Genomic DNA, 26907 nt, shown 5'->3' on the forward strand with positions numbered 1-26907 from the left:
CTTGTGGAGGTCTATCAGAAACATGTGTGGAGGCTCATGGGAAGTCCTTCGTCAAGCAGCTCACCCTCATTTCTCCCAAAGAGCCCGAGCCAGTGGGGAAGAAAAACTCTCAGCGAGTTCAAAGACAGAAACTTATTGGCTTTTTACAGGAAATTATTTTCCATTGAATGGGTAAACAGGAAAACACTTCTCACTCTAAACCACTCTCTGTAAAATACAGGAGCCAGTCAGAAAACTGGATCATTCACCCCCCCTCTCAGCACTGCCTTCAGTCATCACCGCTAAGGCTTTCAGCCTGTGATTCTCCTGTCTCTGTCTGACAACCCTGTATGTGTTTGACTTTATATAATAACGTCAGTGACACATGACATGTTGGGATTTTGGATGATTATATATAATCATGGATGATCACACTAAAACATGCCAGTAAACTTGTATGCAGCATAATGCAGCATAATCAGGATTTCCTCATAGATTGTGCAGTCTGCTGATTTTAAATGTCTCATATGTCAATATGTGACAATAGTAGAGGCAGCCACTGAAGGAAATGACACTATGAATTTAATTTTCTAAGTTAATTCAAACACGTATTACATTGCCACCTTGTGGACTCTATATATATTGCCCTGGTGGGCACACACATGCAGTAAGATTTTAGTTTGCACTTTTGAAATAAACTATTTTCAAAACCCAGCACTCTAAACATACAAGCATACACTACAGCTGTGTGTACTCTGCGTGTGTTTTCTTTGTTTCTGTGAGCACTCGCCTAGAAAGATCATTGGGGAAACAAGTACTCAGATCCTTACTTTAAATGTAAAAATGTTAAATACTCCATTGCAAGTAAAAGTCATTAATTCAACATCCTACTTGAGTAAAAGTACAAAAGTATTATCATTTTACTGTTTACTGTAGTTTTAAACAGTTTGGTAGTTCAGTCCAGCGCAACCCAGAGGTCAGACTCCTTCAATACGGTCACAAAATAGATGTGAGCGGCTGTGAGATGATTGATGGGGACGAAAAGAAAAAGCAAACTACCAAGGTTTGTTACACAAATTTGTAGGATATTTATTTTTTGGGAATTTTATGTCATCTTTGTATGTGTTTTGGTGAGATAAAATGGGTCTCAAACACCAGTTCTGGTGTTGCAGAAGTAAGTGGAAGCTAAGCTAGGCACATTAAACATGTATCAGCATAACTGAATTTGTATTTAGGCACTTCTGTACTTCTGCTCTAATTGACAGTGTGCAAACAGTGAGGGTCATGTGCAACAAAGATCAAAGGTCTATAGCACCCTCCTTAACCAAAACACTCCATCACTTCTAGTCTATGTGGTGTTAATTCATCAGTTACTGTAAGCGCAATAAAAGATTAAAACCAAGTCTTTGGGCTTACTATGAAGCAATCACTGCAGAGGAATGCTGCTGAAACAAGAAAATGTCTTCCCGGTCTCTCTTTCAGCTACCGAGCAGAGTCTGTGCCGCCAGAGAATGAGCCAGAGAGGGAATGGAAAAATCCACGGCATTTAGTTAAAGCCATGTCATAAAGGCAGCACTAATGAGCCGGAGGTTTTAAGAGAGGGAGAGGAGGAGGAGGCGGGAGGAAATGGTTTACATATGGATTTGAAAGAGCACAGGCATCACAGCTATGTTGTGTATTTAATGAAGCAAAGTAATCCTGGTGCACGTCTCTCTCCACTGCTGCTGCTGCTCTACCACTCCTCTTCCACACTCACTTCTGTTTTATCTTTTGTGAGACTTTTGTACATATTCATTCGTTGCCAAAAGTAGTATTAGAGAATGGTAATATACTTTGAAGAGGATTGTCTTGTGTCAAGGCACACTGCGCGTTTGTCATTTTGATTGCATTAAAAATTTTCGTGTATCTCATTTAGAACAACAACATCTCGCTTTTCTCAGTACTAAAACAAATCATTTGATTGTGGCTAAACTGCTTCTTAAGCTTAGCAAAATACGGATTGACCAGAGGGTATAAGAAAATGTGTAATAGATAAATGTATGTAGGCAAATGCTGAGGACTACAACAAGCCTGATTGCTTTCTTTTCCTGAAGCCACATTAAATCATCTTCAAAGCAATATCAAACTTCCTTCCCATTACAAAGATAATAAGATTTCAGTTTTAATTAGTAGTGATACTGTAGTACCCAGAAGAAGACAAACCCCATAGACATCATAAATGTTTCAGGCTCGTTCAGCTGCTTCATCTACATATTACATTTAGCAAACTAAACTAACATCAACTTTGAAACGGTGACATTGGAAATCTCCTAAAATCATATATATTACATTTATTACATTAACAGACCATACCATTGGATTTGCATGTGTTAGCCCATTTACTGCAAGTCCCATATACGTAACATCACAGTTGACCATTTTGCAAACCTGTTAGATTTGTTCCACCATTTCAGGCAGCCATTTTTTTAAATGTATTTCTATACAGTGTGCAATCAATAAGCAGCATATGTTGTGTCGATCACAAATGTATCACTGTGAACATCAAGTCTGCATTCAATTTAGTCAATGTTTAATTATTGTTAAAATCGTAGAATTAAGACAAAATAAGATTAGATGATAAAATAAGATTTAAAGTGCCCATATTATGAAAGAAAACACTTTTTCTGGGATTTGGGTGTTATTTTGTGTCTCTGGTGCTTCCACAAACATACAAACTTTGAAAAAAATCCATCCATGCTGTTTTGAGTGAGATACGGTTTCTGAATGTGTCCTGCCTTCAGTCTCCTGGTGAGCTGTTCAAAATCGGCCTGGACTGTGACGTCACAATCCGAAACGAGCCGGCAAACCACAACCGTTAGCTCGTAGCGTTAGCATGCTAACGCTAATGCTAGCATGCTACCTCGTTCTCAATAGCAAAGCACTGCTACAACACACACAAGTTCACCATAATCTACAAAAGAACTACTTACATGTGCACCCTCATGTAGAAGTCTCCCAGCTAATCCTGCCTTGTAACTGACCAAAGTTGGAGAAACAGGCTTTCTTTTACTGGCTGTGTCTGAAACCGCACACTTCTGTCAGTATACTGCTAATGTGCACTGACCACTTACTGCCGTAGTGGCCACTTTGGATGGTTAGTGTTGTCCCAAACGGAACACTTATGTTAAAACACTTACCGGAAATGACGAGCGGTCGGCTTGCCCCGCCGCCTCTGAAAATCTGACGAAAATCTATTAAACTGACCTTTGTTGATCTGAAATGAAGACAGATTCAGCAACTGCATGGCCTATTTCTCGCTTAAAATGTTTTCAGAAACACGTTTCGGTTAACTATTTTCGTAAAATATGAGATCGTATTCTGAACGAGCCGCCATTATGCTCTGTTGTGAAATCCGGCAGAAGCCAGACCCATGTGACGCGTTCGTCCAATCAGCTGCCGGTCGACGTCCCTGGTCCCTTCCCTTTCTGCTGCGTAGTCAAGATGGCGCCCATTTAGTGCGCGTAGTGTCCATCGTTCCACACTGAATTTTTTGACCATTTTTAGGGGGTCATCCGGGTACTTTCAGTGCACTGACTTTTTGCATTATCTACACTATATACTTAAAACTAAGTGTTTGAAGTGTGGAAGTAGGCGGTTTGAGACACAGCCACTGTCTCTAGAGTTAGCTAGCTGACATGATCTACATCTGAGCTACTGCGCATGTGCGAGTGCAATCAAAGATAGTACAGAAGAAGAAGAAGAAAAGAGGTCTCACTCTGTAGCTAAAACAGAAACCAGGTGAAAAGAGGATCTGCAGCAGTGAGAGAGAGCTGTGCAGTACAACAAAAATATGGTGTTTTTTGAAAATTAAACCATGTAAACCTATTCTGGTACAACCTTAAAATACAGTTATGAACCTGAAAATGAGCATAATATGGGCGCTTTAATAATCCCACACTGGGGAAATTCCTGTGCTACAGCAGCTCAAAAGATGAAAAGAATTAGCAAATCTGTCTGCACTTAAACTGCATTAGCGTGCAATGATAATGTAATGTTGAAACAAAAATTAATGCAGGCATGTTAATGCATGATGTTCGCTGTGATAGGCCATATACTTTCACAAATTCTTGAACAGACATAACATTTGCCAACAACAGAATTAGTTTGGACTCAAATATACAATAGCCTTTTGGATCAAAGAGTTTGGGTGTGGAAAAAGATAAGTTTAAAGATAAGTTGTCTGTTTTTGGTTTAGACTTTAGTGATCTAAATAAAAACTTAAAACAAAAGTAAGGAATTTTGGTCTGTAGAAATATTTCTCTGTGGTAACAATGCTTTTGGCAACAAATGTTATACCGTTGGAAAGCCTGTTTAGTTCCCTTTCAAATGGTGCCCCATTTGTAAGGAACAGCATTTGTGGAATGAGCAGCAGCGGCGAATGTGGGTTGCGCTCATGAAAAATTTGCCAAAATCTTCTCTGCCAATGCCAAACAGCTTATTCTGCCATTGACTCGTTGTGTTTGGTGTTTGGATGATTGAAGTTTGAAAAAACAAGACATATTGGCAATTTAACAATTTATTCATTTCACAAACAGGAGCCTCAGTAGCATGTGGAAGAACCATACACAGCCACAACAGCCTGGCACCTCCTCCTCATGCTGGTCACCAGCCTGGTCACACACTGCTGTGGGATGGCATCCCATTCTTCAACCAGCATTTGTTGCAAGTCAGCCAACGTGGTTGTGTTGGTCACACTGGCACGAACAGCACGCATATCTCCACAGTCTGGGACCAAACTCTATACTCCAAGATGACAACGCTCGCCCCCACAGGGCGGGGTTTATCAGAGACTACCTCCAGAATGTGGAGAGGAGGGAATGGCCTGCCAGCAGTCCTGACCTCAACCCCATTTAACACTTGTGGGATCAGCTTGGGTGTGCTGTTCGTGCCAGAGTGACCAACACAACCACGTTGGCTGACTTGCGACAAATGCTGGTTGAAGAATGGGATGCCATCCCACAGCAGTGTGTGACCAGGCTGGTGACCAGCATGAGGAGGAGGTGCCAGGCTGTCGTGGCTGTGTATGGTTCTTCCACACGCTACTGAGGCTCCTGTTTGTGAAATGAATAAATTGTTAAATTGCCAATATGTCTTGTTTTTTCAAACTTCAATCATCCAATCCACCAAACACCAAACGAGTCAATGGCAGAATAAGCTGTTTGGCATTGGCAGAGAAGATTTGGCAATTTTTCATGAGCGCAACCCACATACTATGCGCTGCTGCTCATCCCACAAATGCATGTTCCTTACAAATGGGGCACCATTTGAAAGGGAACTAAACAGGCTTTCCAACGGTATAACATTTATTGCCAAAAAGCATTGTTACCACAGAGAAATAATCCACCAAACACAAATTTCCTTACTTTTTGTTTTAAGTTTATTTAGATCACTAAAGTCTAAACAAAACAGACACAAACTTATCTTTAAACTTATCTTTTTTCCAGACCCAAACTCATTGATCCAAAAGGCTATTGTACATTTGAGTCCAAACTAATTCTGTTGTTGGCAAAATGGTCTGTTTGTTAAGAGAAGACATTGTGATGTCATGTCTCCATCATAGCCCATCCTGTCAAAATGCTGTTCAACAAGACCCTGAATGTTAACTATATTGTGAACTATGTATCACAAATGTAGGTATTTTGATCTATTTTTTCGCACGCACATCAAACCTTTATTTTGGTGTTAGGACAGAATTAATTTAACTACCACATACATCATGCTTAAAAAAAACAAAACAAGTAGCCTAATTATTGTTTGACATTTTTTGTAAAAATCACAGCAACTTGATGATGTCTTGCGATTGTCTTGAAACTTAATTGGTCACCCAAACAGGGGAAGGATCGCTGCAGCGTCAACAGGCAAGCCAGGCAACTGCTTGGGGCCCCAGGCCATTAGGGGGCCCCTGAGGGCTGACAAACTTTACTCTACAGCAATGACTCAAAATGTGGCAACCACAGTGACCGCAACTCCCCTTCACCTTAAACAAATAAATTACTTTTGCAATGACATTTCAGTATAGGGGCCCCATGTCATTCCTTAAAGGCACGATAATCAAAACTTTTCAATTGAAAGTCAAAGGAAAATGAAGTTATCCTTCTGGGAGAGAAAAAAGAAAGAGTAAAAAGGAGGATGAGGAGAAAAGAAAGCAAGACAGTGGTAAGTAGAGCAGATAATGAAGATTAAGTTGTGTAACAGTAACTGTCTGAATGCTGTATAGCTAGCATTAACATTAGAGAAAAGGCATTAATTCTTTTGCGTTTTTGTTAACTAGTTAACCTAGAAATTGGTCCAGTCTTAAGCGACAATGCTGTCAATGGCAAAACATCACTTTTGTGAAGGTAAATTGAATGTGCGCAATAACTTACATTGTAGCTTGTTTTGCTGACTGCTGACTGCAGCGGTCTTGCTTAATACTGGATCAATGTCAAAGATTGTTGTTCCCATCAGTCCAGATTGACCACCCTTTAAAAAAATGGTTTAACATTGGTTTTATTGATTAATTTACTAATCATTTTGGTCTCTATTTTTATTTTCTGTAATGCATACTTTACAGAAGTTCAGCTTCTGGATCTCCATGGAAACCTCTGCATTGTCCTTTGTCTGCTTTTAACTCTTCCAGTCACTGTTGCCTCTGGAGAGAGAAGCTTCTCAGCTTTAAAACTCATCGAAACCTATCTCAGGTCAACCATATGTCCCAGGAGAGACTTTCAGGACTGGCTCTCATTTCAATCGAGCAAAATGTGCAAAGGTCTTTAGATCGGAAGGACATAGTGTAGCTGTAGCCAAGGCCCGTAAGCAGCCTTGAACTTTAAGCCCTGGATCTCCTTTAGTGAGCACTTTAGTAGTACAAGGTTTTATTATATTTATGAGTAGGGGTATCTTGGTGGTATCTTTATTTTTAGCTTCTTATTAATTCATGTTTTAAACTTAACATTTATTCTATAACTTAATTATGTTATTAGTTATGAGATAGCACAGTTGGAGTGGAGTCAGGAATTCATTTCACTGCTTGTTGTAAGTGTATGACTATGCATGTGACAAATAATAAATAAACATGATGGTGATGAACACTGGTTTTGAGGGCCCTCCTTAGAAATGTTTGCCTAGGGCCCCAACAGACCCTAGAATCGCCACTGGGATGTGCTCATAAAAAAAAAACTTATCAGGCACTTGATTAAGATCAAGTGCCTTAAGTGTTGTTTTTGTGTAATTACATTTTACTGGCAGCCCCTCAGTGTCACGGACATTCTTTACTTTGACCACTGAATTAAAACTGTAGAGGTGATTTGGTTGTGTGTGAGGTTTTTAAAGACACTATTTTATGTGACACATAATTAAGGCAGTTTGTCCCCCTTCGGACTTTATCCCCCTTTATCCCCCACATCCGTTTTTGAGTCCAACCACACATTTGACAAAACAACTACATTGCCTCAGTTTCAGCCTTTTATCCAAACCTTATTGTCATATCTTTGACTTTGCTACATCACACTTATTAAAGACCCAGTGGTTGGGGCCTGCAGGTACGCTGCCATTTTCTAAAATTATGAACCCCCTGTAGATTGGATTGTGGGTGGACACAATGGGGATGGCTGCAGCAAAGGACACAGATGATGCAAACAAGGTTTACCTAAACACAACAGCTGAGGGACAAGATGGGTCTCTCCTGTCATCACCCAATCCTTAGGAATGTGTTTACTACTCTGAAACATGGCCTACTGTTACCAGTGCAGGTCATTCAGCTCATAAATGACTGCCTGAAGGTTGGTTGCTTGTTGGAAGGTCACAAAATAAGGAAGTGTAAAATGCAACACTGCTGTATAGTATTATATTAAAGGTCCAATAACTGCCAATAACGCCACTGCAACAGCCCACTAAAAAGACCGCGACACTGCGGTCGTCTATACCCAGGGCACAGTCACTGTCTGTTGCCTACGCCGCTAAACAGAAGCGGGGGAACAATTTGGGCAGCGGGGAAATTTTTGGTACTACTACTTCCAGACCCGCTATACAGCTTGTCTATACACTGTACAGTCAGTACATTACAAATTATGGTTCCATGCCAGTTTATAAGAAAGTGGGAATCATCTTACTGTCCAACATATCATAACGTTAACGTTAACCTTGAAGCTGGCGATGGTAACGTTAGCCACAATAACATAACATAACGTTGCATACATTGCAAAGCAACCAGTAGATAACACTGTGTCCCAATCCAACAACTCAGGCTACAGGGTGTTTTGCCAAAGTTAAATTGCATGTTTCCATTATAAGGAAGTCAAACTTGTGGTTTCTGGCATATGTCATGGATCCTATGTTAGCAGTTAGCGTGTGTTAGCATGTCGCAATAGCACCAGTCAGGATCACTTCACCGGCTGTCTAAAATTTTTTTGCAAGTAACTAACTCGAGTACACAATTTAATGCGAGCACATGAATGAAAATGACTAACGTTATCCGTACGTTAGACATGATATAAATGAATGAAGCTCAGCGCTTATCAAATAAGTCAACTCTGTGTCCTTTTAGGCTCTAAGCTGTCTCCTTTTAAATGCATCTCCAATATTTACCTGTGTTTTACCTCGTCTCTGGTTATGCAACCTTAGAAAGATGGTGAGGTTTTTTTTAGGGGGAGTAGAATGAATCTATCTCCATTGATCATTTGTTTGCTGCTTCCATGGCTGTACTACAGCTGTAGCGCGCTGGGTTTGCATTTTTACAGTTATATGGCAACCTAGCCCGGCTGTCAAAATGGGCAGTTAATAACAACACACAGGCCAAAACTCAGAAATTCCGTCACGCAACGGAAATTTCAAAGGAGAAAATACTGGCTTTAGCATTGTTGTCAGACATAGTATTTCAACTTAACATGTTTCCTTAATATCTGATGACACATTGGGGTCATTTTTTTAAGGTACATGCCGGTATATACAGCACTTTCCTTATGAAATGTTTATACAAAGATTTCTTAATATTTCATTATATTTCTTGGAAGATCAGAAAACCCTAGATGAGAACAAAATAAAAAGCAATACTTTTAATGTATTTTCATGCACTATTGAATATCACAGAATCAATCATTTTAGTGAGGGTTCAAACAACTAACGCACCGTAGTGCACGATTTCTAAAAATGTTTCACAAAGATTACAATTGTTAATACACTCTTACTAATGAAAACCCATTTTCAGGATACAGTAAGAGAGATCAGAAAGTTTACAATTGCTCTCATACTAATGAGAACACATTATAAGGAGACACCAAAAATAGTGATGAGTCCAATAAGAGCTCTCCTCTTGCCTGCAGCTCTCCGAAATAAGCAAGTTTTAATGTTCAAGAGTAATGCTTAATTATCCATACATGGCCATTTACAAGCATATTGCCACAGGGCTCCGGCTTCACAACATTTCCCCAATCTAATAGAAGATAGCATTATTGCGTGCAGTCAGAATTATTCACTGCATTACCCACGATTCATAGCATGTATTAACGCAAGCAATTTCATGCATATGGATACAGTGGGTCTTAGCAGGGGAGCTCCTGATTGCTCTGAAACTAATTTCACAATCATTAGTTTTGGTGGCGGTGTGAGTGACAGAGTGTATTTACCAGATCTCAGAAAATGACGAGTTCCACAAGCTTTGTGGAGGAAGTTTTAAAGATGAAAGTCTGATCTATGTGAAGCTCTGTGTTTAAACTGTACAGTGACTGCAGTGTTGTCAGTCAAAAGAAAATCGGCTTTGATTTCCAAATACAAAAAGGACAAACTAATAATAAATAATCATAAGTGTCTAGTGTCGATCACTTATGATATCAATGTCCACCATAAAACAGAGTCACAGAGGGGAGATCCTTTGTAAATACAGGGCCAAGTGCTTGAGCTACAGGCCAAAAAGAAAGACATTTTAGCCTGGAGGTGAAATTAATGAATCATGGCCAAGTGCTGCATTCCATCCATATGTAAGATGGGGAGATATTTTGCAAAGCCTTTGAATCAACTTAATACTGTTATGGGCCATTGTTCACAATAAACATGTAAATTGTGTTCATGGAGTAGCATATAAATCAATGGCACTGATTCACAAATAAATTATAATCACAGTGAGTCGTAGTCATACTTTGGTATAGGCAAAGAAGAAGAAAAAACATATACACACACAAAGGGAATGTCCTTTTGTACATAAATCCAACCTAAGAAAATATATTATATATTTTCTTAGTTTGGAATATTTTCATTGCATTATAAGCCTTCACATTTTGACATAGTAGAAAAAGCATGTGTTAACAACATTAACATAGCTCTGTTCTATTTAAGTGTACCGATAAACCAGTGGTGAAAAGTAACTAAGTATATTTTTGCTCACGCACTGTATTTAAGTACACTTTTGAGGTATTGTACTGAACTGGAATATTTCCATTTTCTGCAACTTTATCTATAACTTTATCCTATTTTCAGAGGGTAATACTGTACTTTTGACACCACTTTCAAGTTACTTTTCAGATTCAGGTGAATAATTCAAAATTTAAACAATCAACAGATAAAACACAATATATATTTTTATGCTAATACTGTTGTATTTGTATTTAACAAATGTGTACACGAGTTTACTACACTGGCTTGCTACAATACTTTGACTCAAGTAAAACATCTGAGAACTTCTTTCACCACTGCAATAAACCATGATGTTGTGACAATGAGCCAGCATGCACAATACCAGGACCCTGAAACTAAAACAGCTAAATGGAATTTAGCCATGATTAATCGTATTATTTACTCCTTTTCCTACTGTGAGATGTCAAAATGTCTGCTGTGAAAAAAAAGCCTGTAGATGAGAATTTTCCTTTAGATATTTAGGATAGGTAAGTAGATAGATGGACATGATATACCATAATATAAAACTATTTGACACAAAAGTCCACAAAAACAAGCCTGGTGTCTTGATGTATTAATGTACAACATTAAATTATGTAGTAATAGTTTTGTACCACTAGGTGGTGATGTGTTATCTATCTTGTCGATAGTTGTATTTCAGCTGGTGTACCAACTTGTGTATGTCATGGATTGATGTGATGAATTTAATCTATATGCTACAGATTTGATTGGAATTTTGGAAAATATATGAGGATTATATTCTAGATAATACTGTAAAATCAATGCAGAACAGCACTGCATGCTCACATTCATAGGATCTAAGTGTTAATGGTAAGGCGCTGTACCACTTTCTAATAAGGGACACTTTATGAATGTTTTTTAAGTCACAAATAAAGGCAATGTTATTGGTTAAAACACAATTTACTAATGCTTTATAGATAATTTAGAAGCCAATAATAAGAAAGAGTTTTGGTTAGTGATGACTCTTTATCTGGTAATAATACAGCTAGGAATGTTGGTAATCTATTAATAAAATGGTATACCACACACTAACATCTGCAGGTAAGTAAGCGTAAGGGACCGCACATGCAGGCACCTGTGAGACAAACACAAGAGAAAAGAAATGTAAAGAATGGAGAGAATCACAGAAGCAGAGAGAGGAGGATGTGATGTATCGCCTCCATGGGTCTGGAGCCAGAGTAAGAGGATCTGAGGGTGCTTTGGTTCAGGCCAGAGGGAGGGAGAAAGGAGGGAGGGCACTACTGCCCCAGATTTTGAGGTGCCACTGTCTGGGGAGAGATTGATGGCTGCAAGCAACAGATAACAGCTTGCAGTGTGAAGGGAGATTAAAAAGGAGGCAGAGATTGCAGGGAGAACTGGACCCCACCCGTTTGGGTCTGTGCTCAACAGCCACGTCTGATTCTAACACACTGCAATTAGCTGCTGAGGCAAATACAGGTTTGTGGAGGGTAAATGTGAGCTACTCTGATTTTTTTAATCATGCTGGAAGCTATCATTTATCCTACAGAATTTGTGTTTATAGCAGAAATGTGATCGCAAGAGATGCTTTAATATTTTTTTTTATTTTAAATATTATAACACTTAAAACGTCACTACAATTTGCCCATATGGACACGCAAAGGGCATATTTACTACTATTGTCTCAGTATTGTTGTGACAGCAGCCCAGCTGATCAGTCCCCTGCAACACATCCTGCTTGTTTCCCACGTAGCCCATGAGTGGTCCATCACAATGCCATTGTTATTCTGTCCGCAGTCATTACTTATTCACCCAGCCGTCGTGCCTTTTGTCCAAAATCATTCTTCTTGTCCCCAAGACCTTCTCCTGCCTGCTGCGGCCCATCTGCCCCCCTGTCTGACACATACTACACGAGCCCCCCCATTTTTCTCTCTGTCTCGCTCTCACTCACACACACACACACACACACACACACACAGACACACACACGCAGAAACTCTTCACACCAGCTGTCCAGCTCGTGTCCCCTGGCAGTAAAAGGTGCCGCCCTGAAGCACATCATCGGAATACACAATAAAGAAAGATCTGCAGTCTGTTTCCTTTGCCAATGACATTTTAAACAGTGAGTAAACTGTTTTCAGAATCCGTATTATTTGAACAGTATGATTAACATAAACACGTGTACACAAACTTCTAACCCACACTGTTTGGTAAAGAGTCTAGATTCCATGTATGCAATATATTCTATATGTATCAATATGTGTCAGCACTATCTTATCCTGAATAAGCAAGATTAATATATATTTCTTTGTCAATAAAGCACATGCAGTTGAATTAAAATGAATTATGTCTGACTGAAGATTTTGCCTCTTGGCTTCAGGAAACTGTGATTTGTGAATTTTATAGACAAAATAATTTATTGTTAAATTAAGAAAACAATCAGCAGATTAATCCATAATGAAAATAATCGTTAGTTGCAGCCCTAATTGTAGGCCCTTCAGTGTTTATCAATGGTTATTACTAAGAATAGGGCATATGTTTAGATACACACAACTGACTGTTCTACAGAGAGCCTTTCATTTTATTTTCCAGGTGCCACTGCCAAGATAGCCATACTATTTATTTAAGAAGGAAGTAACAAGCCATGCCAAATACTTGCCTAAAAATAGACAGCAGTCATTGATGGAGTTTATAAATAGAGAGAAGGAAAAGGGGCTGGTCCTGGAGGAGTATATTTATAGCACATGCGCACTGCTGTTTACTGGAGGCAGCAGCCAGGGGTGCACTTATCAATAACACCATAAAAAAAAAATACCACTGAATATACAGTCACTCCGTCATCTATTTCTGGAAAAATGCATCTGTGGTGAAATAAAATCACTTTTATGAGGGGATGAAAGGGATTACTCCAAAGGGTCTTCTATTCATGGACAGTGAATGCAGAAGTTGCAGAAGATCACTTTTCACCCTCTGCATATCTCTGATTACAACATTTTTTCCATTTCTTGGCTCCTGAATTTGACGTATGTTGAATAGATGCATTCAACAGGGTCTAAATCACTGATAACCCAACATGAATAAATTAAGTGCACACATTATTAAAAAAATTTAAACATACTGCATCTGAATTGGTAAACAAATGACCAAAACCCAGTGGTGTAAATGTAGTTTATCAGAGATAATGCTTTTATTACTGCATTAGTTGAGTTGTTTTACTGTTTCATTTTGTTTATCCTAAATTTAAAAGTCTAAAAGGACGTAAACATTTGCTGTTGCATTTCTTTTTCCTGTTTAATAATGTTTAATCTAGTGGTGGTACTGTAATGTGTAGGATTAGGAGCATGTCTTGACACACACACGGTTGATGCAGGTGGAGGACAGACCAGCTGACTGAGGAGCAGGAGGAGGGGCAGACCGACAGCCTGGCTGGCGGGGGAGCTGATCCACTCCAGTCCGACAGACGGCCAACTTGATCGGAGTGAACCTGCGACACAAGCCGCTGCTGCAGACTCCCCCGGCAGCGACCAGCCGCTCGTCTGTCTGGGAGTTTGTTATAGCACCGACCAACTGTACTGTTAGCAATCCTGGGTATTAAATCACAGTACTGTAATTAATTGCTTAAGTTGCAATTTAAAATGTCTATATTACCGTTCACTCCTCCAATCGTGAAGAGGCTTCTTGGCTGGAAGAAGGGAGAGCAGAACGGACAAGAGGAGAAATGGTGCGAAAAGGCTGTCAAAAGTCTTGTGAAGAAGTTGAAAAAGACGGGACAGTTGGACGAGTTGGAAAAAGCCATCACAACACAGAATGTCAACACGAAATGCATAACCATACCCAGGTAACGACACAAACCGCGAACTAGCTGCCTCGTAGTTAGCTAGCTAGCTAAGCTGGCAAGCTAAGGTTGATGGCAGCTAACGTTAGCTAGCTAAGTAGCCTGCTAGTTAGCGTGAGCTAATATTAGAAGCCTAACGTTAGTGCTTTTGTTAGTGAAGCATTTGTATTTGTTAACTTTGAATAAATTACCAAATGCATTGATTTGATTTCAATTTCAAAAAGTGTGATGTTATGAAGTGGGTTTTGGTTGCATTAATAGTTAGCTTTAGCTAGCTGTTATGGTTAAAAACAATCCATAGTAGAGCTAACATTAGCTGATCAAGTTGAACTTAACCTGCTTTTCATCTTAGCTACATTTTTTTGTGTAAACAGGTAACGTTAACAGCCAACTGGCATTTTATCAGTCTGAAATACCGATACATGGCAACTAGCGTTAGTTGAGTTAGCTAGTGTTATGATTATGAATGTCAGGTAAAGAAGACTTGATGCGCCTCTGTCCGTAAACACATAGCTAAGTTACATGTGAGAATGTTGTCATTATATTGTTAGCTAGCTAGTTTGCACAACTAGCAGAACCGGTAGAGCAGCGGTAACCTATAAGTTACAATTTAAGCAATTTGGAATGTTCTCTTAATACAACCATGAATGTGACGTACATAGTAGTAAGTGTTTCTCAAATTCTTAAACAAGTTTTTCTTTTTAATGTCTAAGCACGTTTCACCTGCTGACATGGAAGCTGAGGTGCATTTATGCTGCATAAACAAAAAACATTATGTCCTCAGTTCACACGTGTGATGAATAGCAGGAGAAGAAGGGTTGGTTCGGTGAGGCAGTTCTCTGACTCATAGAGGATGTTTAGACTGGAGTGTGTGTACTCTGGGAGAGTTGGAATAAGGACTCTGTTTGGGATTCCCTTTATGGGATACCCATTCGTCTAAGACTAGTAATTCAGAATACTATAATATGAGGTAGATTTTTTTGGGGGGCTGTGATGCATGACTGTGCATACGTACAGTTTTATTTTAAGTGGTCTGGATGAGTCTCAAATGTCGATTACATGTTTTCCCTTGGTTGGATGGTGAACCATAATATTGTACAGCTTAATAAGTTTACTTGTTGGAAACTGAGCCAGTTTTAGCCTTGGATCCTTATTTCCATCTGTTGTCCTATCCAGATTTTAAAATGTAGCCTTAAATAAAAAAATAGTTAAGAAATTCAATGATAACTCAAACAAGAGACATAACAATATAAAGTAGACTGTAAATACGTTTCATAATTTATTCAATGTGAACTATTATGATGTTTGCACAGTTACTATTTCCATTTTATTTTTTTAAAGAATTTTAATAATTTTGTCTCTTTAGTCATTACTTTACTACATAAAATAAATAAGGAAGATACACATCTTGGCTCTGCTGGTAAAAGGCATTGTAGAAAAAGCTTGGATAGACCTTTCTATCCCCCATTCTTTAATTGTTAAGCATCCTTCAAAGTTTATTTTTTGCCAAGGAATATTCAATCAAGGACAATTGCTAATGAAACTGGGAATCCTGACTCCCGCATCATGGTGTATAGAAGTGTGTTAACCTACATTAAAAACATTTTCTCAGTTCTTGGGAATGTGCACCAGGCTCTAGGAGGGGCATGGGCTACTGTTTGGATTGTGGTTCAGTGTGTCCAGAGACTGTAGGTTTACAGAATAACAGCTGTTTTGCTGTCTGTTGGGGATACAGTAGCCTATACCCACGACGTTCCACTTCCGGGATTACTCCGGTGCCGCAGGAAATTCCGCTGGATGCATGTCTTTTTGCCGATGTCCGTTTCCTTCCGCTTTCTTGTGTTGGAGTTTTAAACTTAATCTTTGGTTAACTGCTCATCAGATCTCTGCAGGGTAAATTGAGACAGCTAGCTAGACTGTCTGTCCAATCTGAGTTTTCTTTTGCACAATTAAAACAACTTTTGAATGTACATGTTCCACCAAAACAAGTTCCTTCCCGAGGCTATTTTGCAGCGGCTCCGTGCGGAGCTTACTGCCGCCCATGACTATTGTGATTGGTTTAAATAAATGCCAATAAACCAGAGCACGTTTTTCTCCCATCCTAGAATGCTATGTGGACTAGCCAGACCCTCTTCGCAGCATGTGGAGGAAGGTCTGGCAAAGCGAGACTAGGGATATAGGGATTCAGTGTGTGTGGTATGCTTGCGGTTGTTACGATTCTTCATCTGCTTCTTAATATGCAGGCAATGGGCAGTATTGTTTTGGCTCTGGTACCAAATTCGACAGGAAGTGGTTTCTCTCCCACTCAGGATTGTCACAGGATAAGAGGTGCTGCATTGGTGTTGAGATGCTTGGCTGACTGATGCATAGTTGTTGTTTCTTCTGATGGATAAGAGGGTTGCCTCAGTCTAGCTGGGTGACGGAGTGGTCAGCATTTCAGAGTGGCAAATCAGGGAGACCAGACAAAGCACTGGCCAATCTCAGTAGAGGTATGAGAAGTCTGACTTCAGCTGACCCCAAAAATATACCCTCTATGCAGGAGTCAGTGCTGGAAGTTGAGTCTGAACCCATCTCTTTTGCTGTGGTCACTGATGTAGTCTGGAAGCTTGGTGGTCTTGTGTGTGTTTGGAAGATGTTTCCAACTATTTACATATCACACCGCTCAGACTTCGCTGGTACGGTCTTTTTTTCAGTCCCATCTAGCATCTTTGCTTGCTTGAGGTAGAAATGTCTTCTTTTTTAAAGTTTTTTTATTCTGATTTAAAAATAATAAAAAATAAAACTGTGTCAAAGCCTGTTCACTTAAATCGGAGAGAATTAAAAGTTAAGAGGTTATCCATTGCATCATTTGGCTGTTGATGTAAATGCATTAAACTACAAAAATGGAATATATATATATAATTTTATTTTATGAATCACTAGCCAGAGCTAGGCCAACCACACTAATGGGCCACTCTTTATGTCATCTAACAATGCAAATGACATATAGTATTTTGTCTAAAATAAGATATATTTTTTAGCTTTATACGTATGATTTAGGAGATTCTGTTTTGTCCTGGAACATTTGACGAGTTCTTTATCCTCTTGCCATCTAAATCATGAAATGGCAGTGGGAATTTGTTATTGCAGGTGTCCCTTGTCATCATTGAGATTAAATGGTCATGGCAGCTCATTGTAGTCTTAGCTCTTGATGGAATGCCTCAGTAAATCAGTAACGTCAACAAAACACGTCACTGTAAATAAGTAATGGCCTATTTTTAATAGGAAAGATTTCACCTTATTTGATTCAGACCACAAATCTGTGGCTCATTTAGATCTATATTACAGCTGTGACAGGAAACACTGGCTATTTTATCTTCCTCTCGCTGCTTTTCATCTTGCCAAATAACCATGCCAGAGGTCTGGACCAAAATTGTAAATGAAAAATTATAAAATAATAAATAAATCTAATTCTAATGTTGCTTTGAGTTTTCTAGATTTTGTCAAATGTTTAATGTCCTCATCAGCGTAGTCTAAATGTATATAATTATTAGAAATGATGATATTGGGTTTGGTACTGGAAGTTGCTTTGTTGGTCACCTTGAAACTAGCACCAAGCTAGCTTTAATTTGTTAGTCTTGAACCCCAAGTCCTCTCTGACATACTTCACAGGAGGCCAAGCCTTGGTAAAGAATGAAAACCATATGTTTCTCGTCTGACAGCTTAACAATGAGCTGAACTGTTGTTGAGTTCAGCTGGAAAAAAGTAATCGCCACACTGGACTCCATGTGAGTTCTTCCTTTCCTTTTTTAGTCATTTAAGTTTCATGGCAATATCTACAAACATGTAGGGTCTTACACTTCACGGTTACATATGCTTTTTGCGCAAAGGTCAAACATCTCTCTTTTTATACAGTCACTTCAATTTAAACTTCATAGTTTGTCAGTATCACATCATAATCAAAAACCCAATTTCCATAGCCTTTTGTGTCTAGCCTTTTGTTTATATTCCAAAATGTTTATTTGACATTCGGGGTCATTTTAGGATGGTTTAGACCGCTGATGTTTCCCTGAACGGTGCTGCTATGTGGTAAGGGCTGAGGGAATAGTTGGCATAAAATATGTTCTTTCATGCTGACAGTATTTTAATACAGTAAATGGAAAAGCATTAAGAAGCACACTGCATAAGTAGTATCGGAAAGAAAATATTTGTATCTGGTCTGATGTTAGTCAAATGCTTTGGTGTTCTGCCCTCAGGTAATGTTGATCTATTCTTATCCTATTATTCAAAAATACTCTGAGCGTAGAGCAAACCAAGACATTGATTGATTGATTGATTGATTCAATCTGCATGTACCACTACAGTCTTTTTGGTGCTGTCTTTCAGATCTTTAGATGGGCGTCTCCAGGTCTCCCACAGAAAAGGTCTTCCTCATGTGATCTACTGCCGCTTGTGGCGCTGGCCAGACCTGCAGTCCCACCATGAGCTGAGGGCTGTCGACCACTGTGAATTTGCCTTTCACACCAAGAAGGATGAAGTCTGCGTCAACCCCTACCACTACCAGAGGGTGGAGACACCAAGTGAGTGCAGTTAATTGCCACATGATCCAAATTACTGTATTTAAAATAATGTTTTTTTTCCCATGCAGTTTACAGAACTGAACTTGTCCTTTTAATGAAAGTATCTGTGTGTCTCCAGTTTTGCCTCCTGTCCTAGTACCACGACATACAGATATCCCCGCAGAGTTTCCACCGTTGGGGGACTACAGTCCATCCATCCCTGATAACACCAACTTTCCTGCTGGCATTGAGCCCCAAAGTAACTATATTCCTGGTGAGAATAACATTGGCCTAAAATTTACCCAAACAAAATAGCCATAAAGCTGTCATTCAAAAAAATGAATCTCAAAAACATGTTTTAACAATTGAAAACATGTCAAACCTTTGATATGCTGAGATCGGGAGTGTGTTCATCTTTGTTCATGTTTGTATGTTATAGAAACTCCCCCACCGGGGTATCTCAGTGAGGATGGTGAGACAAATGATCACCAGCTCAACCACAGCATGGACACAGGTGACTCACATGAAGGTACACACAATTCAAGCTCATGCTGTTCTAATTATGCCTTATCTGGATCATGAACCAAACCTCTATTACCGCTCTATTTCAGGTTCACCCAGCCTGTCGCCCAATGCTGTGTCACCCACAAACAGTAATCTTGGTAAGCAAAACCAAAGGGGTCAGCTTAACTTACAGAGCATATCATTCATTATGTGCACTTATCTGGTTGGTAGCAATGATATTATGTAAGCTATAATACTGCTTATACCATGACCTTTTCCCAACAAACATGTCATATGTAATCAAATTACATTATATCACGTCATTAATTTACTATGTTAGAAATTTTTGCTTTTGCTTTCCTGTTTTACATATCATGAAATGGGATTCAGCCTACAGCTATTCTGAAATTCCAGACCACAGTCTGATGCCTGTTACCCAGTAACCTTTACCTCCAACCCCATTTCTTTCATTAGTTTCCTGTAGGGATGCACCGAATATTTGGCCACCGAAAATGGCCCAAAAGGGCATTTTCGGTTTTCGGCCGAAATACTTTTATCACCGAAACAATACGGCCGGAATGTTGTGATGACGCAAACAGAAACCGCGACCTGCGCGTGTGTCAGTACCCGATCCGTTCCACCTGCAAAGCGTCTCCTAAGCAAAGAAATTGAGACGGACCACGGAGTGAAAATAATGAAAAGTACGCTCTTAGAGTCTGTCAGCACACGTTTCAGTGAGATCTATTCGGATCCTCTGCACTTCATCGCGACTGTACTTGATCCACGTTATAAAGACCATTACTTGGATTCGGAAATAAAGCAGGGCGCACGAGAAATGATCCAGGCCGCGATGGATGCGGAGAACCCGTGTGACGGACGGAGCACGCATGGAGCAGCGCCCAGCGCAGGAGATCAGAGCCATAAATGCAATGTTACTAATAATTGGCATAATTTCTTTCGGTGTTTTGGTTTTCGGTCTTGGTTTCCTCTTTTTCAGTTTTCGGTTTTGGCCAAGAATTTTCATTTCGGTGCATCCCTAGTATCATAACCAACAACAATGTACAGGTGCATGAACAGGAATGAATTACACATGATTACAATAATACAGTACCATAATGAACGCAGAAACTTCTGCTTGTTTTCAGCCTGAAAGTGGATCAGCTGGCGGGTTTCCTCAGGCGTCCCTGTGTGTGATACAGGACGGTATATGTAAAGCACGTATCGATGTCTCCAAAGCAAGTAGTGTTATGCACTGATATCAAACGAAATTCGCTGCTGATTCAAGGCAGAGATATGCGGGACTGCAAATCAGCAATGTAACATTAGCGTTAGCGTTAGCATTACCATTACCATTAGCATAGCAAACTTTTAAAAACATTTCAATTAAAGCAACACTATGTAACTTTTAGACCTACAGGTTGTCTCATTGGAACTACAGCTGCAGCTAAAAGTTACATAGTGTTGCTTTAAGAATATGGTTGCAAATATATATGTACAGGACTGTGTAGAGCACAAAACAAGACTCGTAATTTTTTAATCAATTCTTTAAGCCGAAAATACTTACATTTATGGGACTCTCTGGTTGATCTGGTCGCCATTGTTGCCGGGTGCGCAGTGTATTCTGGGTACCCCTCGGTTTCAAGTAAGCTCGCGACTTTGCTTGGTTTTAAGGGGTATCTACCCCTTCCCCTTAGCCCTACCCCTCAATCAAAACAAGAATTGGGATAGCACTTAATCTCACGTGAACGCACAAAACTAAGGGGAGGGGGGTAAGCCAAATCACTCCCGTGTTCACTCATTCACTTCTCTCTTTATAATGGACACTCAAAAGTGAGCAGTAAATTGAGATTTCAGACATTTCATCATTTTGCATCAGATTTTTTAAGTATCAAGCTGGTTTGAAACTAAATTTGCACAGTCCCATTAGGCTTTTTATCTAATTTTGTATTGGTTACACAAACTAAATAACACATCCAAGCTTTCTAGCTAATCCACTGAAGCCTAAATTGTACTATAAAGTACGTTGTACCTGTTAAAAGTACATTGTACCATTGTATCTCCATAAAGGAATCATCCTTACTAGGAGGATAGTTTCAACATTATTATTAGACATGTTATCTGTAAAACTTCCCTCTTCTGACTTTGCTGATGGACATGAACAAGTCAGTAAACCCAAAATTGGTGCTGTTCATATTAAGTCCACAGACTATCAGATTAGAATATCTTTGTAGAGGTAAGTGTGTGTGAGAGAGACAGATGCGCGATACACAGGAGCAGTGGACTCTGGGAGGCTTAGCCTCAGGGCAGTAACAGAGTAAGTGTGGTATGAATGGAGTCTTTGTCTATGGGCTGTCCTTCGCATGTGAAAAGTCCAGCAGCAGACAGCTAAGTGTAACGCAATAATAATAATATCCGGTTGCCAGGTTATTGCCAGGACATTGTTAAAAAATATATATATATTTACGTCATGTCTTGTCCATTCCTGGCTGGGGCCGTGAGGGTCATGGGAAAGGGAAACTTTATCAGCTGTGTGGATCTTCACAATCAAACGGTTGTTTGACCACAGAGCAGTACCTGTTCTCATGGATTTCTTAATTTTTTTTCCTCACGAACCTCGGAGCTTGTATCTTAGCTAATGTCTCTCCATCTAACCCCACCCTCTGCTCACACAGACTTACAACCTGTGACATACTGCGAGTCTGCCTTCTGGTGCTCTATCTCCTACTATGAGCTGAACCAACGTGTAGGAGAGACTTTCCACGCCTCCCAACCCTCCCTCACAGTAGATGGATTCACAGACCCATCCAACTCTGAACGCTTCTGTCTAGGCTTGCTTTCCAACGTCAACCGCAACTCAGCAGTAGAGCTCACACGCAGACACATAGGTACTCATTTTATTTCACATGGACTTGCCTTTTATATTTGCTCTTGACATAATCAGCAGGTAACTGTGCGCTGAGTGACGATCTTCTCTCTTCCCTTTCCAGGACGGGGCGTAAGGTTGTACTACATTGGTGGAGAAGTGTTTGCAGAGTGTCTCAGTGACAGTGCCATCTTTGTCCAGAGTCCCAACTGCAACCAGCGCTATGGCTGGCATCCTGCCACCGTCTGCAAAATACCTCCAGGTTAGCATTAGAGGATACACACAAACACTTGAAGCCATCAGAGGCAAAATGAGCAGAGCATAACTGAGTTCAAACTAAACAATACATATATAATTTATTTATTTATTTATTTTATTTTTTATAGGCTGCAACCTGAAGATTTTCAACAACCAGGAGTTTGCTGCCCTGCTTGCCCAGTCAGTCAACCAGGGCTTTGAGGCCGTCTACCAACTCACCAGGATGTGCACCATTCGCATGAGTTTTGTCAAGGGTTGGGGAGCTGAGTACAGGTATTATTTTGCATTTCAGAACTTTTTTTAAGTACATATTAACAATGGAAAGCAATTCTTACCAGGGTATCTTGATTGGGAATCAAATGAATGCAAAGAAAGTTACTTTATGAACTTGACTTTAAGATTTGTATTTGTTTATTATTTATTTACTGTAAACAAAAGAAGAAAAAAGAAAAAAAGAAGGGTACTAAACAACAGTCAGCAACTTGTTTATTGTTAAGGCCATGGTCAAAATTAAAGATTTAATAATAATGTAATAACTATAACAATAACTTATTTCACCAGTAAATGCTGTTGAACGACAAAAACAACCACCATGATGGGAAAAGGGGATTTTACAATTACTGTGAACACAGCACGAGGCTACCTGTTTTAAGTGAACGCACCGTCTGTGTTGTTCCGACAACGGCAGCAGCTGCTGCGCTGCAGAGCAGACTGTTACGTCCCAGTGTTGGAATCCTCTACAGTGAAATACAGTCACACTTTACAATGTTTAACGTTAGCTGTCAGCATTTTAACCATGTTTAATCCAGCTGCTAGCTAAAGGTAGGCTAACGTTACCTGCTGTCAGGTGTAGTGTAAAGTCAGGCACCGAAATTTTCATTCTTATTCGGTCTCGTTACTACCCTTTAGGTCGGCACGTTTTGGTACCCAACCCTACTTACCAGAGTCAATATAGTGTGCAGTAACTTCTAAATAATTTTGATTACTCACTGACGTCCAGTGATCACCGGTTGATGAGACAGCTTTTGCACTTTGCACTTTGGTTTCAATAACAGGTCGGCGAGTAGCACTCTCCAAAATAGTGCTTTGCCTGAGCCCACTAGCATCAACCTGAGTCACGTTAACTGTACTATGCTTAGCTCGTAGGTGGTAGCTCAAGCTTGAAATGCTTAGTGCTAGTGATATTTTAATTCGGCTTTACACAATGTGCATATGGCTTTCGACTTGTCTACGAGCCGTCCGGGAGTTTTGGGGGGAAAAAAGGCGCCATTTAGAATTGTGTTGCTGCTGCATTTCTCCATCATGCCTGCAGCCAGCAGCAGGAGGATGTGTTACGAGGAAGTATGACAGCTTGATGATAAGTAAAGGTGCGGCAAAGGGTCAAAATAGTCGACCTGTTAGGCACAACGTGAAGCCGAGTGAAGTGAAAATAAATTAATAAATGGCGGCATGCGATTTAAAAAAAATATAAAAAATTAACGCGTTATGCTCGGCCCTTAATCGCATCGCGATTAACGCGTTAATGCTGACAGCCCTAAAAACAATATATAGTTAAGTGTTCAATTAGCTTTTCTTATTTCAGCTTTCTAAGGTGGGATAAAGCACCTGCATTAACACACCGGCTATATGTTGTTGTCTTTGTCCCAGCTTGCTTAAAGCAGAACACAGCGAGTGGACGCCCGTCCCGTATGTCGGCTTGTCCAGATGCTCTCCACATACATATTCAGTCATACACTTAGGAGGCGCGCCAAAACACCTATGCGCCTAACACTTATGTGCCTAAGCCGTATAATGGCAGGGAAAACCCTGATCAGTAAACATTTGCTTTAAGGGTTCTTTTTTTCCTTCAGTCTGTTGCACTGCACACATTTGGGACACAAAACTTCCATTAAGCTTTGTGCCCCAAATTTTAGAATAAAAAGGTGAGAGGGCCTTCATGTTTATGGTCAGGATAATTGAAAAAATTAAAGTTTTGGGGGAGAAAAAATGAAGGGGTGTCGTGCACAGACGGTAGCAGACTTGGAAAGGAAAAAGAGGGCGATGGGGGGTGGGTGCTGCTGTGAGTCGGCAAGAGAGGGTTGAGTAACAGAGGAAGAATGCAGCAGGCATTCGTGAGGGGACATGGTGTGGGAGGTGAACACATTTCAGAAACCCTTTGCAAAGGGGGATTCCCACTGGACTATGAGTGGTGCATATTATATTTCTGGCACCAAACGCCTTGGAGGTAAACATCTCGGTCAGAAACTTGAATGACTTCAGAAATAGCATATAGAGTTGGTTTAAGTGTTGCTGCAAATTCAACCAAGACAAGAAATACTGAGAAGACTGTATCTTTGCATTGACTAAAATGAAGTTACATTGATAATGACATAATGACAAGGATTTTAAATGTGTGGTACTATGATGTAGTATTAAAAAAGCTCTCAGTAATGACAAACTGTGCTGCCCCTCTCCTTCTCTGTACCCTGCAGACGCCAGACAGTGACCAGTACCCCCTGCTGGATAGAACTGCATCTCAATGGCCCTTTGCAGTGGCTGGACAAGGTCCTTACACAGATGGGCTCTCCCAGCATCCACTGCTCCAGTGTGTCATAGGAGCAGCACATGCGTCACAGAAGCCCTCTTTCCCATTTCGACACTTATTTACAAACCACATAGGAAAACTTAAGCGTCCCTTAGAGAAAATAAGGAAAGAAGCGCTATTCATCAAATGAACAAGTCACTCTCCTCCCTCGCTGTCTCTAACATTTCACCTCACATCTATAGCACTTTGCTCAGTACTATTTAGTGTTTTCAGTTGATGGTTATTTCAGGACTTTTTGTTTTTCATGTGTTCAACGGGCAGCCACAGGGTATTTGCAATAGGTTTCAAAAGACAACACATTTTCTTCATAATTCATTCAGACATGTCTATGCTCAATGTTGTAATATTTTTTATAAATGAGATTGAAATGATTGTTTCCCAAGTTAAAGGGATGGTAGAGTTTCAGCTTGTTCACCTTTTACATGTTTCGACACATTTTTGATTCTATGAATTAGCTAAAATACGCTATCATCACTGGTGTTTCAGTGTCCCAGTACCACTCTTTGTAATCACTGAATTAAGAGGCTTATTTATCAATTGAACCATAAATTAACATGAAAAATGTCATTCTGAGGAGTGATTAAATAGAATATATTTAATTATTATCTTAGGTACAAGGTACTTTGCCCATATTAATGTATCTGTATGAATTAAAGTGTCAATTATCTGATTGATCATGTAATTGGTATTTTATCTATTTTAAACAAAATATAGACATTAGCACTATTGTTTCTTGAAAATAACCCTTGTATGAAAACTATTTTGCTCAGTGAAAGAGACATTTTATAAGTTATTTTTGCATACTGTCCTGCATGGGAATATATTTTTTTTATTGCCTCAATATGATTGTACATAAATATTTATAGCTTGCGATTTCTTGTAGTCATGCAGTGTTTGAAACAGTGGACCAGACTGACCTCTGGCATGAGTAGATTCACAGAAAAATGTTGCTTTAATGACCCAAAACCTAGCCTTCTAACCAGGGTCAACTGGTTCTTAAGTGTGACAGATAGGATTACTGTACCAGTTATTTTAATAGGGACATACAGTATGAGTGTTCATAGTGACCTGGTTGGATTTAGGAACCTGTGTGACTTCAGTGTGAAGTGTACTCACTAGCAGCAACTGTGGCTTTGGTTCATCCATCGATGGCATGTAGAGTGAAAACATAAATGCAGATCTTTTCACATTATCTTAACTGTCAGCCTATAGTACACTATGCCCCTTGTTGATAAATAATGCAGTTCTTAATTTACTGTGTTGATCAGTGTAAAGCTTTAGTTCTAGTGGTAATTAGCTTGTCCAGTAAATACTGTATATTACATACATACATTGCTACAACATAAGGCATGTGTAATATGCTCGCTGTCATTGTCTATAAAGCCACCATGTTCATCCTGCACTTACAGGTACTTAACAGTACATAAGACTGAGTCACCATGTAATTTATTTAAAACGGTTACACAGTGCTAAACTGAAATACTGTGTACTACAGTGCATCAAGTAGTTGGTAGATCTGTAGTAGTACTTGTGTTCCTTGATATTCTTAGTTGGAGGTTTTATGTTCCAAGTCTTATGTACATGATTTTTCCATGTAGCCTAATATTTGTTCTCAAATTGACCATGTTTTGTTATCTGTGAAAATTAAATAAATTGCAACCAAGTAAAACGATTAAGTAGTTTGTTTTAGACCATGGATCGTTAATACAGTGACTAGAAAAATAGAAACTCCTGTACATGAATGCAATCCAATATTACTGTCCTGTATAATTGTAAAACTGTATCAGAGGTGATGAAGCAACCTTTGAGGCAGTAGTTTGTGGTTGTTTTATGTTGGATGTCATATGTAAGGCGTTTTACATTTCTGCTACTCCACAAATGTTAAGTTGAGATAGCATTTCCCACACTTCAGTATAATGTAAAATACAGCACCGCAATAGCATTTAATTTTTTGCGGGGGTAC

The 26907-nt window shown here is 39.6% G+C and overlaps 1 protein-coding gene across 2 annotated transcripts; it reads left to right on the forward strand.

Annotated features, from left to right (window-relative positions):
• The first annotated feature begins 13766 nt into the window (after window positions 1–13766).
• On the forward strand, window positions 13767–26616 carry smad3b (SMAD family member 3b). Of its 2 annotated transcripts, none has more exons than XM_039808958.1 (9): window positions 13767–14200; window positions 18563–18756; window positions 18875–19009; window positions 19175–19264; window positions 19347–19397; window positions 21912–22124; window positions 22227–22364; window positions 22489–22633; window positions 24832–26616. In XM_039808958.1, exons 1-9 carry the CDS (start codon window positions 13998–14000, stop codon window positions 24953–24955), a joined length of 1293 nt encoding a protein of 430 aa, XP_039664892.1. In that variant the 5' UTR covers window positions 13767–13997; the 3' UTR covers window positions 24956–26616. The 2 variants fall into 2 exon arrangements, with proteins under 2 accessions (XP_039664892.1, XP_039664893.1); XM_039808959.1 differs by having other exon boundaries at window positions 13768–14200; window positions 19175–19249.
• The last annotated feature ends 291 nt before the right edge of the window (window positions 26617–26907 follow it).

Source organism: Perca fluviatilis, chromosome 8 (assembly GCF_010015445.1).
Source record: "Perca fluviatilis chromosome 8, GENO_Pfluv_1.0, whole genome shotgun sequence".
Taxonomy (NCBI): Eukaryota; Metazoa; Chordata; class Actinopteri; order Perciformes; family Percidae; genus Perca; species Perca fluviatilis.